This window comes from Aquarana catesbeiana, linkage group LG10 (genome assembly GCF_042186555.1).
Source record: "Aquarana catesbeiana isolate 2022-GZ linkage group LG10, ASM4218655v1, whole genome shotgun sequence".
Lineage (NCBI taxonomy): Eukaryota > Metazoa > Chordata > Amphibia > Anura > Ranidae > Aquarana > Aquarana catesbeiana.
In genome coordinates this window covers 35,783,884-35,800,359 of record NC_133333.1, presented here as the reverse complement: position 1 = coordinate 35,800,359, position 16,476 = coordinate 35,783,884, and the positions used below count along the sequence as shown (strand labels likewise).

At 41.7% G+C, this 16,476-nt stretch overlaps 1 protein-coding gene across 1 annotated transcript; it reads left to right on the top strand.

Annotated features, from left to right (window-relative positions):
• The first annotated feature begins 312 nt into the window (after window positions 1-312).
• On the top strand, window positions 313-15,554 carry LOC141110573 (fish-egg lectin-like). The gene is made up of 4 exons (XM_073601984.1): window positions 313-469; window positions 7,426-7,653; window positions 13,083-13,416; window positions 15,193-15,554. Exons 1-4 carry the CDS (start codon window positions 415-417, stop codon window positions 15,341-15,343), a joined length of 768 nt encoding a protein of 255 aa, XP_073458085.1. The 5' UTR covers window positions 313-414; the 3' UTR covers window positions 15,344-15,554.
• Window positions 15,555-16,476: the final 922 nt, after the last annotated feature.

Sequence of the window (16,476 nt, the reverse complement as noted above, 5' to 3'; positions counted from 1 at the left end):
CCCAATTAGACTCTGTTGTAGTCTCTAATGGGGCCTGGAGGGGACACTTTCTGACAGACATGTCCAATGGACACTGTTAGAGAAAGACCTCCCTCCAGGTCCCGTTAGACTCTGTTAAACAGTATTTTTTTTTAAAAAGGCAGAAGTTGTACTTTGTGCAAAATGAAGGAGTGGGGCCAGGGGCGGGTCATGGTAGGGCCAGGGGCAGGTCATGGGCAGGGCCAGGGGCAGGTCATGGGCAGGGCCAGACAGGGGGCCCTTGCTTAATTTTGCCTGGGGGCCCTGGATGTTGTCAGTCCGCCCCTGTGGTGGACTTCCTATGATAGGTGGAGTCCAGACATTATATATATATATATATACACAACAAAGTCTCCCAGCTCTCCATACCAAACATCTGCACCCTGACCTACCAAGATGTTGTTTGCTGTGAGCCTCCTCCTGCTGTGTACTGGAATCTCTGCCTCTGGAGGTAAGACCTTTCTCTCCCTTCCCATCTATTTCCACATAATAGCGAGGTCAGATACTATTGTTTAATATTTTATACTACAGAAATCACAGCAGTCATCTGCAGTTTTCCTTTCAAAGCCGATCAGAATTCAGTGTTTGGAACAGGCAGATGAATTTCAATGATTTCTAAATTGTCTTGAGGTACTGCACATTACTGCCGTTTGTTGCCTTTTGAACCTTTTTGTACTTGCAAAGTCAGAGTTGTGATTACTTTTTTACTTTTGTTTTGTTTTGTTTTTTTTATATCTGGTATAATGAGATAATAACTGTACCTGTTTGACTTCATATTACATGGAGAGAGAGAAATAAAAGAGAGAAAGAGTTAAAAAAGAGTGAGGAAGAGAAGAGAGCGTGAAGATAGAGAAAGAAAGAAAGAAAGAAAGAAAGAAAGAAAGAAAGAAAGAAAGAAAGAAAGAAAGAAAGAAAGAAAGAAAGAAAGAAAGAAAAGAAAGAAAGAAAGAAAGAAAGAAAGAAAGAAAGAAAGAAAGAAAGAAAGAAAGAAAGAAAGAAAGAAAGAAAGGGGAGAAGGGGAGAAAGAAAGAAGGGGAGAAGGGGAGAAAGAAAGATGGGGAGAAGGAAAGAAAAGAAGGGGAGAAGGGGAGAAAGAAAGAAGGGGAGAAAGAAAGAAAAGAAGGGGAGAAAAGAAAAGAGAACGTGTGAGAGATATTGTTTCTTGTTCTCTTATGCTATTACAAAACACATTCTGTTGGTGGTGCAATGTACTGTATTTACTGTACTGTATTTCTCATGGTGTTTGTATGTGTACATGCATATTTAATGCATACATGGTAGCTTTGGCCTGTTAAAAGAGAAGTATGGGATTACAAAAAAGAAACATCTATACTCACCTATAGACTACTGGCTTTTCCCTTAGACCCATGGTACTCTTTGCTTCATGGCTCACGTTTCTCATAAAAAATTGTTGATACAACTTTGTCCCTCACCTTTTACATTCTGCAAAGAATAATGTATCTTTACATTGGAAGTCATCCTTACCACTGCTGAAGTGACATGGCTTCATCAGATAGATTATAAAATGTTCTGCGCACCAAGTAGACATACTACATGCTTAGGGGAATCAATACTTCTTTCAATTTTGTTCTATTTAATTGTGTTCAGTTTTTATATTTGATGTTTATGTACACCATCCAGTCAGTGGCAGAACTGAGAATAAATTGACTTTGTGATCATCCTAGTGATACATAAAATAGATCAGGGGTCTCCAAACTTTTCAAACAAAGGGACAGTTTTCTGCCCTTCAGACTTTGGGGGGGGGGGGGGCTGAATTGTGGCCATTGGGGTTAGAAAATGTCCTGGGCCCAGCACCAGTGAGGGTAAACATAGCCTCAGGGTTGGTGGTCAATAATAGGAGGAGGAGGAGTGCCCCATAATTGATATCAGTGGAAGGAATAGTGCCCCATCCTTGGTGTCAGTGGGAGGAATATCATTTGAAAGAATAGTGCCCCAAGGGCCGGATAAAGGCGACAGTTTGGAGACCCCTGAAATAGACAATGCTGAATCAAAACGTATATATATAAATTATATATACAGTATCTCACAAAAGTGAGTACACCCCTCACATTTTTGTAATTATTCTATTATATCTTTTCATGTGACAACACTGAAGAAATGACACCTTGCTACAATATAAAGTAGTGAGTGTACAGCTTGTATAACAGTGTAAATTTGCTGTCCACTCAAAATGACAACACACAGCCATTAATGTCTAAATCGCTGGCAACAAAAGTGAGTACACCCCTAAGTGAAAATTTCCAAATTGGGCCCAATTAGCCATTTTCCCTCCCTGGTGTCATGTGACGTGTTAGCGTGAATGGGGAGTAGGTGTGTTAAATTTGGTGTTATCACTCTCGCTCTCTCATACTGGTCACTGGAAGTTCAACATGGGTTCATCTTCACTGACGGACTCGGTACCAGGAGACATGGGAGGTGAGGGAGGCAAGGGTGGGACTGCAAAGCTCAGAGACAAATGTACAGGAGGCTTCCGCAACCGCTTCTTAAAAGAGAGTCTTTCTCTGAGTCTGGAGTCAATGAGGATGGCAAACGTGATCAACTTCTCCAGCTCAGTGGGTATATCTCGGGCTGCTATCTCATCCTTGAGGGTATCCGAAAGACCATGAGAAAAAGCAGCCATGAGGGCCTCATTGTTCCATGCAACCTCTGCTGCCAGAGTACGGAATTCAATGGTGTATTTGGCGACAGTTCTCGTACACTGTTTGATGGACATGAGGCACTTGGCAGCAGAAGCAGAGTGTTCAGGAACGTCAAATACCCTTTTAAAAGAAGCCACAAACTCAGGGTAACTCAAGACAACAGGTTTTTGCATCTCCCATAGAGGGTTTGCCCAGGCCAATGCTCTCTCAGAAAGCAAAGATATCATGAAACCTACTTTGCTTCTATCTGTGGGAAACACCTGGGGCAGCATCTCAAAGTATATCTCAACCTGGTTGAGAAACCCTCTGCATTGGACTGGATCGCTCCCAAATCACCGGGGAAGAGGAGCGGAACCAGACATACCTCTTATAGAGGTAATACTCAAGGCGGGTGCCTGCACAGAGACTGGAGCAGCAGCAGGGATGGCCTGCAACACAAGTTGTGCTGGAGCGGCCACAGTGGGAGATTCCAGATGAGCCGTGGGACTCAGGAGCATTCCTGCTCATCCAATCTGGAAAAAATATTACCAACAAGTGGATTGACTGCATCTTCTGAATTCATGGCCTTCGCCTACTGTCAGAAACCATGAATCAGACTGAGACAGAAGTACAGTCAAATCACACTTGTTTAATAATAATAATAAAAAAAGGTATACAGAGTAAACGTAGTCAAAACATAGCCAGAGTTCAGGAACCGGAACGGATAGTCAGACAATTCAAAACGTCAGGGAGCCAGAAAACAGCGCAGTAGAACAGCAAGCAGGATCCGGAGCCAGAAGGAATGTCAGCCAAGCAAGTCTTTAACAGGAACACAGGAGAGCGTCTCTAGAGATGTGACCAAGGCGAAGGCAGAGATCATCTGGACTGGACGGCTTAAGTAGGCAGGACTGACAAGCAGGATATCATCAACAGGGGAGTCACTGTGGAGAGATAGGAGCTGGCAATTAGCCAACAGCTGAGCGGCCAGCTCAGAGAAGGAAGGGCTGAGCCCAGCCCTGACAACCTCATGGCAAAGAACTCTCTAAGGTTCTGAAAACAATTATTGTTGCTCTACATAAAGATGGCCTAGACCAGGGGTAAGCAACCTTGCGCACTCCAGCTGTGGTGAAACTACAAATCCCATCATGCCTCTGCCTCTAGGAGTCATGCCTGTGATTGTCAGTGGCCTTGCAATGTCTCATGGGACTTGTAGTTTCGAAACAGCTGGAGGGCCGAGGTTGCCTACCCCTGGCCTAGGCTATAAGATTGCCAAGACCCTGATGGGTTTTTGGTTGATATTCTGTCTCTATCATTTAAAATACACCTATGGTAAAAATTTTAGACCCTTAATTTTCTTTGTAAGTGGACAAACTTTCAAAATCTTCAGGGGATTCAATAATTATTTCCCTCACTGCATATATCATTTGTAATTGCTACGACCTGTAAAGTAAAAAAAAATGAAATCAAATGAAAGCTAGTGTCAATCATCTCTGACTCCTCCTACACTATACTAATGCACAAAAAATACACATTTGATGTTCAATAAAGATTTATTGGGAGCTGATTGATATTTTTTAATCTAATCTGAATTGCTCTTCTGAAACTAATCAGGGCTGGTCCGACCCAGACTCAGACTGTAGAAAGCATACATCAGAACAGTGGCAGGTGGTGCTCCATTAATCGGGGGAGCGGCAGACAGACCTGACCAAAGACCCCCTATCGCTCCAGCCCACCACCCCACACTAACCCCCCGTCGCTTGAGCCGACCACTGCACACCATTGACAACATCGCCTGACCCCACCCCTCGCCGGCTTGCCCTCTCTACCACCAGGCCCTTGTCAGCCCCGCATTTACCCTGTGCAGGTCACAGCCTCCGTCTTCTCCATGTCCTGGCTGTCGCTTCTTCTGCCAGCCAATCGGGTCTTCGGACTCCCGGCCAATGGGGTCTTAGGACCCGCTTCCTGATTGGCCGGGAGGTGAAACAGGAAGACATTAGCAAATATTAATTCGCTAATGTTACACAACAAGGTGGGCTCAGGGCAAAGTGCTCTGCCCACCCTTTGTTTTAAGCCAGTTAGAGCCTCAGGCTTTAATCATGTGCTTCTAAAAAAATAATCCATAGAAACCCATGCCTCTGGCGCCCTGCATGTAGATTAGGGGACTGGGCGCATGGATTAGGGGGTCAGCGCCCGTGCGCCCCTAATAGACAGGCCACCCCTGCATCAGAGTAAGAGAAGCCCCTCCCACAGATCTTTCCCAGCAGATACCAAAGAACAGGGAGAGATCATGTGACCACACAACAGCTCTGCAGGAATAAGGGATTTATGTGTATAGGATTAAGGAAAAAAAAAAACAAAAAAAACAATGGCATGATATATATGATTTATGGCAATGAACACTTCTCTGTTTAGTATCACTGTAGGTATCAATTATTTATTAAGTTCATATATGTTTAGCAGGTATCCTAATCCCCAAATAAGAGATATAATCTGACTTTCAAATAGAGGAAAATGCCTTTTGAACATAGGATAATTCTTCATATGATATCACTTCTGTTTTTTTTTTTTTTAAATCAGATTCTTTTTATTGATTTTTAAAACATAAGAAGAGAAAAAACTCTTCCTTAAAACAAAAACAAAAACATACATCAAATTACGTTGCCAAGGACATATTATTATCCAAATATACAGTCAATCAGCTTATGTTTCCTGCAATTTTATGGTATATATAGGCTTACAATCAATCTATGAAAACAAATCTTTACATATCTATACCAATTTCAGCTTTACCTCGTATTTTCTATAATTAGTTAGTGTGTCCTTTTAGTACTTTGTACCCCTACTCCGCTCCCGGTCCTTCAACGGACAATCGGTCGGTGTAGAGGTACCTCTCCCCCCTAAACAATGGGGGGGGGGGGGGGATAGTGTCTGCTTTCTTCTTTTAACTAATATATAATTAAAACCTTATAACTTGTCACCGCAGAGTAAGACAACTTCTCATCAAAATTATTGACAGTTTGATCTATATTCTGAGTCCCTATGACATCATAGCATCCTGTATCCATTCAATGTAGACAGCCTCCCTCCTCAAACAAGGGGGGTAGGCGTCTGCGTTCTGCCACCTAGTATTTTATTTTGGACCAATTGGAAGGGGGCTAAACCAGGTACCTCCAACCAAGGATCCCATATATGTTCAAATTTTGCTGGGCTACCCCTGTGTTGGTATGTCAGCTTTTCACTCAATAGAGTTTCATTTATGGTATTCACCCATTCTGCGTGTGTCGGTGGTGTCACCGAAAGCCATTTCTTAGCTATAAGTTTTCTAGCAATAAACAACATTCTGGTGATTGCTATATACGTATGTGGTGTATATAGTTCTTCGTCCAACCATCCCAACAGACACAGCTTGGGGTCAACCACAAATGTAAGATTCCATATTTTATTTATAGAGCTGATTATTTCAGACCAGTATCTTTGTAATTTTGGGCACTTCCAGAGCATGTGTATAAGGGTGCCATTATCTATCTTACAACGGGGGCAAAATGGTTCATCTCTTCTGTTCCATTTATATAATTTATAGGGGGTACGGTAGGTTCGGTGTATAATGAATAGTTGCGTGAGTTTTTGGGAAGTGGAAAGAGACACTTTAGGCACAGTCTCCATTATAGCAGACCATTCCTCATCTGTAATGTGACCTATATCCTCCCCCCAACTTGTCCTGCATTTTAGTGACATAGTCTTGGATATCTGCATTATTAGTGATTCATATATAGATGATATCTGCCCTTTCCTAGACATTGAGTTTACCAGCTGTGTGAGCACCGTTGGTCTAGTTAATTCCCACTTAGAAAGTGTAGTTTGTGCTGAGATGGCGTGCCTAAGTTGTAAATATTGAAAGAACACAACATTTGGTATGCCATATTCTTCTCTTAGGGATTGAAAGTCCCGTAAAAGTCCTCCTTGGTATAACTGCTTAATATACACCACCCCACTCCTAGACCATACAGAGAAGCCCTTTAATTTACACAGTTCGGGAAAATTGCTATTGTTCCATATACGAGACCATTCAGAGTACCCTTCATAATGAAAATGTTGCTTGGCCTTGTTCCATATCTTATCTATAAGCACCAAAGTTTTGTATTCAGGTACCCTACGGAATTCTCCTGCTTCCAAGCACTCCACAAGGCCCCCATTCGAGAGTAATGTACATATAATATTGCTCGCAGGGTCAGATAACTCAGAGTCCTGCCAACCCGTCAGGTGTTGCAATTGGGCCGCTATAAAATAATAATATGGGTTTGGGACTGCCAGCCCGCCCGAGTCCTTTGCCTCCTGTAGTGTTTCCAATTTAATACGCGGCACCTGTTTCCTCCAGATCAAAGAGCGAAATATGGTGTTACATTTTTTGAAAATGTGTATAGGGATCCATATAGGGGCGTTGTGGAGCGCATACAAAAGTTGTGGACCCCAGACCATTTTTATCAGGTTACATCGGCCAACTACCGAAAGGGGCAGTTTTATCCAACTGGCTGTTTTTTCCTGGAATTTTTTAATCAAGGGATTTATATTAAGTTTAACATATAGTTCTAAATTGTAGTGGATGACTATGCCTAAGTATCGGAAAGTATCTACTACCTTTATCTGGTCTGCTGCTGAGGGAAGTGGCGACACAAGCACTTCTGTTTTTTTAAGTTAGCATTATAATTACTGAATATTTCATATTCTTTGCATATATGCGTTATATTTTACTATCTTTTCCTTGGTTCAGATTTTCAGTGTACATTAATACCGGGAAAATTGAAACAGATTGATGCAGGTGCTGGTGAAGTGTATGGTGTGAACGATGATGATGACATTTTCCAATGGGTAGACAATAACTGGACACAAATTCCTGGGAAGCTCATCCATGTTTCTGTTGGACCTGCTGGAGTTTGGGGTGTGAACAGAGCCAACGTCATCTATAAATTTCAAGACAATGACTGGATGTCTGTACCAGGTAAAAGAGAATCTTGTATTATTCATATCCGCTGTGTAATTTATCTTAGATTAATTATGAATAATATATGAGTAAAGATAATTATACCATCTTCATAATATTGAGATATTCTACATTGTTTAAGTCCGCGTTCACATCTGGCGATTGCCATTTGCAATCATGGCAAAACGTGCCACAAGTGTTTGGGTGCCAATCACTTTTAAGGGCACCTCAACCCTGGGTACGCAGGTGGAACACACGCCAAGTCATAGATACAAGCGGTGAGGATTTTAAACAAACCAGGCGATTTACAGTGGGTGCCACTATATGGCACAAGGAAATGTGAGTTTATTGGCTTATGTTTTTATGGGATAAGATTTTAATACACATACTGCACGATTATTTGGTATTGTTTTTTCATTTTGGGATATCCCTGCTGGTGACATTGGATGTCTGCTTAGTCCATATCAACAGAAAGAAATTTCACAAAAGCTGTGAGGGTCCGGGTGGCCCTAAGTGTAATGGGTTAATTCTGCTTAGATCTGGACAATCAGTAGAATTCTTTCGGAGCTCCGGAAGCATTCAATGCAGACAAGAGAGAGTCATTGAATGAATTCTTAGCTTTAATTGTAAGTCACATCTTTATACAAATTATGGACAAAGAATATTGCACAACTTACAGAAAAGGAGGGAGGGAGGGAGGACGAAGTTCATCACATGACACATAATCCTTATGCAAACATATAGCCTCTCAGACATAGTCTTAAACTAATATTTTAGCCGACAGGGGATATTATCTGAAAAACATAAGTTAAACTATTTAATGCTGATGTTCTGACTTTGTCTGAAGACATCATTTCAGAACCAGTTTTTACCAGACCTTATCTATATTGTAGTCATGGTGAAAACAAGACCCTAAAATAAGAGATATTCTTCTGTCAGCTATATTCAAGTTTCAGTCATGTTAACTCTTTCTCCTCCTTCACAAAGCTACCTGGGTATCCTTGCTGGTGCAACTGGATGTATTCTGAGCTCATACCAATATAAAGAAACCCCATATACTGTAAGCTGTGAGGGTCCTGGTGGCCCAAAGCAATATGGGTATCCTTGCTGGTGAAACTGGATGTATGCTGAGCCCATACCAATATAAAGGAAACCCATATCAGTGGCAGCTGGTGGGCTTTTTTTGGGGGGGAGGAGGGGGATGGCAAACAAAAAACACCTAGGTTGCGGGCAGGCAGCGCTCCTACAGGCAGCGGGTGCCGTGGGTTCTATCGCGTCTCCTCCTCCTCTGCATCATGGTGGCTTCTGCCGTGCGTCTCCTCCCTCCTCCTCCTATTCGTCCACTAGGATCGCCCTTTCAGCCAATCGGGTTACGAGTCTCAGGACCTACTTCCTGATTGGCCGGGAGGCAGATCAGTGTGACAATAGCGATTATTCATTCGCTATTGTCATAAAATTGGGTGGGCTCAGAGCGCAGTGCTCTGCACCCCAAGCCTAACCTTTTTTAAGCCTATTAGAGCCTCTGGCTCTAATCACGTGCTTAAAAAGAAAAAACACCCCCCCCCATTGGGATCCATGCTTACAGTGCCCTGCATGTAGATTAGGGGGCCGGATGCTTGGAGGGGGGGGAGGGGGGCCCTTCATGCGCCCCTAATGGACATGCTGCCAAGGCCCCATATACTGTAAGCTGTAAGGGTCCTGGTGGCCCAAAGCTATCTGGTGAGTGGTCCTCTTACTATAATTTGTGATCACAAATGAACACATGGTGATATAAAGAAATTAAACAAAGGACTGTTATCTGTTATTGCTGTAATTGATTACAGGACATTTTTTCACTGCTATCAACAGCACAGATGTGTTTTTATATTCACTTGTGTTTTCATTCACTTGTTTTTTTCATTTTTTTTGTTGATTTTGTATGTGGATTCATGTATCAGATTGATGGTGTATACTTTAATAGCTAGCACCTCAACACACAAAATCATTCTCTAACTAAATGCACTAATTTTTTCCTTTTTTAACTTATCTGTACTCCTGAGTCTAGCCAGACTCCGGATCTGCATTTGTTGATTTAACATACAACTAAATGCTCCTGTATATAATCCATACAGGTAGCAAATCCAGTTACTATGTTATGCACAAGCCTCATAAGGTAAGCAAAACACTTTCATTGTCCTCGCTGATAGAGCCCAATCCTCTTGCTTTTCACGCGCTCCCCCTCCCAGACACTGCTGCTCACAGTGGGAGGGTTTCAGAGCTGTCCGTCCAGAAAGCAGTGTGTGGGGCTAGGCGTGGCCAGGTGCTGATTGACAAGCTGCATATTGGTAAATCAGTAGTGACAAGACTGATAGCCGCACCCCCTACAACATCTTCTTATCCCCCTGTGGCACAGGTAGGGATAATCTACACTTGAGGAACAACTCTGCTCTGAATTCAGGAGCAGTGCAGTATCTTTGCCACACCATCACAGGAAATTATATTGGGTGGACTACACTAGATGGATCCTCAGGTATTTAGGGGGACTTTGCAGGGGGGCTAAGAGAAAATTGTAAGTGTGGGTGCATTTATAATAAGGTGCTGAAGCACACATATTTTTTAATGGACAAAATTTTACTTTAAAGGCTAAGTTCACCTTTGTTTTAATTTTTTTTTTTTTTAGAATGTTTTCTAATTTCCAACTCCCCCAATGTACCAATATAGTATTAATGTACTTATTTTGCAAAAATCAAACAGATTTCCATTAATTCTACACCTGATTACCTAACTCCGCCTTCCGCACATTTAGGTAGCCCGGCTGTGCAAGACGACGTACCTGTACGGCGCTTCGTGCAGTAGCCTCTGTGGGCGCGCTGATTGGACAGAGGGGGAGCCGATTAGCGGGTCTCACCAGAGAGGCAGAATGGCAATCTGCCTATGTAAACAAGGCAGACTGCCATTTTGACAGGAGAGAACATAGAGATCTTGTGTTCCTGATAAGTAGGAATACGGATCTCTGTGTTCTCCCAGTCAGAGCAATCCCCACACAGTTAGTAAGCACCCCCTAGGGACACACTTAACCCTTTGATCGCCCCTGGTGTTATCATCTTCCCTGCCAGTGTCATTAGTACAGTAACAGTGCATATCTTTAGCACTGATCACTGTATTAGTGTCACTGGTCCCCAAAAAATTGTCAGATGTCAAATTTGTCTGCCGCAATCCCATCAAAAATCACTGATCGTCGCCATTACTAGTAAATGAAAAATAAATAAAAATTCCATAAAAATATCCGCTGGTTTGTAGGCACTATAACTTTTGCGCAAACCAATGAATATACACTTATTGGGATTTTTTTCACCAAAAATATGTAACAGAATACATATTCACCTAAACTGATGAAGAAATTACATTTTTATTTATTTTTTTTTTATTGGATATGTATTATAGCAGAAAGTAAAACATATTTGTTATTTTTTTTTTAAATTGTCGCTTTTATTGTTTATAGCTCAAAAAATAAAAACCGCAGAGGTGATCAAATACCACCAAAAGAAAGCTCTATTTGTGAGAAAAAAGGACATCAATTTTATTTGGGTACAACGTCGCACGACCGCACAATTGTCAGTTAAAGTAACGCAGTGCTGTATCACAAAAAATGGCCTGGTCATGAAGGGGGTAAAACCTCAAGTGGTTAAACATGCTACTTGATTAGTTCTACATAGTTGCCAACATTGTAAAAAAAAAATGTGGGACACTTTTGTGGCTGTAGGCGGAGCCGTACAATAATTAGGGGGCGGGGCATTTGTTTGTAGGCGTGGTTTAGGAAAATTTGCGCGCCACAGCGAAAAATGGGCATGGTTTACACAACATAGTGGGCGTGGCTTAAATGTGCGTGGCCCATCGTAAAAGGGATATTAAATCGTGCAACTTGAATTATATATACAAAACTTTTTCTTGTATTTAATTTACAGTATGAGTTTAAGAAGTGGCAATTCGCTCACGTAAAATTATACTATAATTAAAACTAAAATTGTTGTAAATACCTGTAAATACCTGTAAATAGTAATAAAGTAGTAGTATTTTACGTGAGCGAATTGCCACTTCTACTAATATACTTTATTACTATTTACAGGTATTTACAACAATTTTAGTTTTAATTATAGTATAATTTTACGTGAGCGAATTGCCACTTCTTAAACTCATACTGTAAATTAAATACAAGAAAAAGTTTTGTATTCAGTACTGGTAAAAATTCTCCAGTAAAAGTAAGTTTCCTACACAGGCCAGAATAGATCAGTTTCGGAAGGGGAACTAGGGTGAGGACAGAAAACAGTTTTCAACTATAGAAAATGTTGACACTTGAGGAGCATTTCAAGACTACTTGGGGTACAAGGCTGTTGGGTACCATAAAACAAATGTTAGTGGCCATAACTTCAAAATATACAGTGCTTGTGAAAGTAATAGATGACATTCTCTCGAAAAATGGAAAAAGTGAGAGAAATGCGAATGATATAGGTATAAGAAGAGTTCTCAAAGAAAACTGAATAAAAACTTACCGATTTCGTGCACAACTTGCAGAATATCAACAGAAATTGCTGTCACCATTAATCCACTTCTTGAAAATGGTTACATTTGAACTAGCAACTTTAGGCATATTGAATTATGTAAACACGAAAATGTAAAACACGAGCAATGACTTCAGCAATACACTTCAGCTTGGAATGAAGGACGTGGGAAAGGGAGCTGATATACTGTATATACGCGTTTCCCTACGGTCCTCCCCCCTGCTAATGGATTTTTACATACAGTGTACACAAAGATATACACTGTGGGACATTCCCCCCTCCCCCTTAGCAGTCAATCTACATACACATATACATCCCATAATAAGTTTATCTTAAGGCAGACAGAACAATGTGAGGTCATTAACATTTAACAATGAGACAGGCACAATCCACATTCCCTCCCAATACACAAACAATAGGGAAGTCTGCCAATGACAGTCTGTGTGTCTCTCTCACAGACAAGCACATGGAATACACTGTGTATTAAATCTTCATATTTCTATATGAAGACATTGCTGACAAATATTACTGTCCCACTTGAAGAATATTAGAATATTTTTATTTTTTCTTGGCCCAAATACGGCAAAATATGGCACAAAATGTGGCATTTTCCCGAAAATCTGGGAAATATGGCATTTTACCGAAAAATTGGCAAAATGTGGCATTTTAGTATGGCGCCTTGGCAATGTGGCATTTGAAGGTCTCTGGTTATTACACTCAGTTTAATTTGTATATTTGTATAATTTTAATATTTTGTTTTATGTTATTTCAACAGGGTTCTTGAAGCAAATAGATGGTGGTGGTGATAAGTTCTTGGGCGGAGTGAACGGAGGGTTATTGTCTTAATCTTCTCGGGGTTACTATATTTAATTTAATGGGCCATTGTTCTGTTTTGTGTTTTTTCATTAGGGCTCTTGAAGCAGGTAGATGCTGGTGGTGATAAGTTCTTGGGAGGAGTGAACGCACAAGACAACATTTATTGCTTGAGAAAGAGTTGCACAGTTTCAAGATCTTCTGTCGTACACTTCACCCCACTGGATGGGGCACTGATTTACTACAGTTGTGGGCCGGTGGGCTGCTGGGGAGTGAACAGAGGCAACAATATTTACTTCCGCCACAATGTCAAACCAACATCCTGCCATGGAAGCCGATGGCAGCAGATTGATGGCGCTCTGACGATGATAGAGGTTGGCTCAGATGGTTCTGTGTATGGAGTCAACTCAGCAGGCAGTGTGTACAGAAGGTAATTTTTTAACTATGTATGCAGTAGCATAAGGCCCCTTTCACATGGGGTGGGTTCAGTGTGGAATCAGTTGCCATCAGCAAGGGATCAGTTCACAGATCCCCTGCTAATCAGAGCAGAGCAGGGTGAATGACAGGTCCATATCCACTCAGTTTGTGCAGAGTGGACAAGGACAAAGCCCACTCTGCTCTATGGGTGGCCGTGAGTAAACGGACTCTGGCTGTCCGTTTATACCCGACTGCAGTCCAAACCAATCTGCTTGAACGGAACAGGACAGATTCCCTTCAGTTTTTTTTTTTTTTAGCAGACCGGATTGGATTGGCGAGTAGGCAGGTATAAATGAACAAAGGCCCGTTTACACCCGCCTGTCAAGAGGGATGCATTGACCATCTGATCAGGTCCACCTGAAAAACTAATAGGTGGGCCTCTCGGATCTCTCATGTAAAAGGGGGCTTAAGGCAATGTGTATGCATTCCCACTTCACGTAGCGGAACCTCGCTTTCCCGCTCAAGATTTTGTGTGAGTGATTTTTGCTCAATTCCGCATGCCACACATAGGGCAGCCAATTCACAGTATCGAGCCGCAACCACAACAAACCACTTAACACAAAGCTTGTTGGCCAAAAGAAGCTCCTGCTCCTTTTTAGGCCACATATTTTGCGCAATGCGGTTTTGCCACGATTGTGTTGTGACAGAATCACTTCAGTGGGCTGCTCTATGTGCATTTGTCTCCCAAAAGAAGCTCCTGCTCCTTTTTGAGTGACAAGCTTCAGTTGATTCTTATAGTTGCGTTTTGCCGCGATTACAGAGTGATTTTGTTGTGCGAATTCACGGCAGTATTGCACCGCATTTGGGGGGCCATTTAGAATGAATGACACCCAAACACACGTTGCACATTTTGCACCGATTGCCACAAGATTTTAAATTGCAGGCAGAATCCTGGCAATTCTGCCCATGATTCCAAATCACCAAGTGTGAAAGAGGACTTACTTATGTAAAGAAGTGTCAATGGTAAATGTTGAGGGTAAGCCAATTAGAAAAGTCTACCTGTTATAATTCAACAACCGCTCTGTATGTTCACATTAGTGTTATCCTGTGTACACACGGGCGGACTTTTCGACCAGACTGGTCCGACAGAATGAATCCGTCGGACAATCCGATTGTGTGTGGGCTTCATGGGACCTCCAGCTGACTTTTTCTGTCAAAAATCAGACGGACTTTAGATTTAGAACATGTTTCAAATCTTTCCGACGGACTTGAGTCCGATCAAAAATCTGTTCGCCTGTATGCTAGTCCGACGCACAAAAAAGGACACAAGGGCAGCTATTGGCTACTGGCTATGAACCTCCTTATTCTAGTCCGGTCATACGTCATTACGTTCAAACAACCAGACTTTTGAACGGACATTAGGACTTTTGAACGGACTTTAGTCCGTTCGTGTGTGGGCAAGTCCGGCCGTTCGCAAGTCCGTTGAAAGTCCGTCGGAAAGACCGTCGGACGTTTGATGCTCAAAAGTCCGCCCGCGTGTACACGGCATTAGAGAATCCTTGACTTTTTGCTCTCTTTATTCAACTTTTTGAACCCTCAGCATTAGCATTAAATGAGACCTCCAGTGACCATGGTTATTAATGATCTTTTGGTCAGTCAGAAAAGCTTATCCTAGTAAAGGGTTTCTGATTTGCTATGTTGGTTGGTATTCCATAAAATCTTCCTTAGAGAAAAAGCTATTTTTAATATAATTTTTTTATGTTGTATAACTGAAAGATTCTTGTTTCAGGGATGGAATCAGTCATAGAACCCCAACCGGAACATCCTGGACCCAGCTAGACTTCTGCGCCACTTTCAAACACGTCACTTATGACAATGGCTATCTGTGGCTTCTCAACCCAACTGGTGACATCTATCAATGTGTAGAAACAAGTGACTGATTTGCCTATGACACAAGACCAAGCATAGCAATCTATAGTGTGATCTGAGCCGAGGTGATTACATGACTGCTCTGTCCATCTACTCATTATTCTGCAAATGATTTACACCGCTACTAAAAGCTTCTAATGCAAGCTAGGACTTGCAGTCAATAACATATCTTGTATCTTGCTTTAAATATGTTTGCATCATATAAACTTTTTTCCTATCAAATGGTTTTAATTATTATTGTCAGAGAAATATTGATTTAAAAAAATATTTATCTCACTTTATGTGAGTCTAACAATCCTAAACTTGCATCCGCCAGGCTTCTTCCGCCACAGTCCAGTCATAGGCTGGGGAGGGACAAAACCTATAAATTATACTTAGCTGCTGCAGAGGGAAATTAGGTCTCCTGCCAGCCGGAAAAAGCCTGTACAGTGTGGCAGAATTTATTTATATACAATATCTCACAAAAGTGAGTACACCCCTCACATTTTTGAAATTATTCTATTATATCTTTTCATGTGACAACACTGAAGAAACTACACTTTTCTACAATGTAAAGTAGTGAGTGTACAGCTTGTTTAACCGTGTACCTTTGCTGTCCCCTCAAAATAACTCAACACACAGCCATTAATCTCTAAACCGCTGGCAACAAAAGTGAGTACACCCCTAAGTGAAAATGTCCAAATTGGGCCCAATTAGCCATTTTCCATCCAAGGTGTCATGTGACTCATTAGTGTTACAAGGTCTCAGGTGTGAATGGGGAGCATGTGTGTTAAATTTGGTATTATCGCTCTCACTCTCTCATACTGATCACTGGAAGTTCAACATGGTACCTCATGGCAAAGAACTCTCTGAAGATCTGAATAAAAAAATTGTTGCTCTACATAAAGATGGCCTAGGCTATAAGAAGATTGGCAAGACCCTAAAACTGAGCTGCAGCATGGTGGCAAAGACTAGGGATGGCCCAAACACCCTCCTGTTCGGTTCGCATCCAGAACATGTGAACAGGCAAAAAATTTGTTCGAACACGGGAACACCGTTAAAGTCTATGGGACACGAACATGAAAAGTCAAAAGTGCTAATTTTAAAGGTTAATATGCAAGTTATTGTCATAAAAAGTGTTTGGGGACCTGGGTCCTGCCCCAGG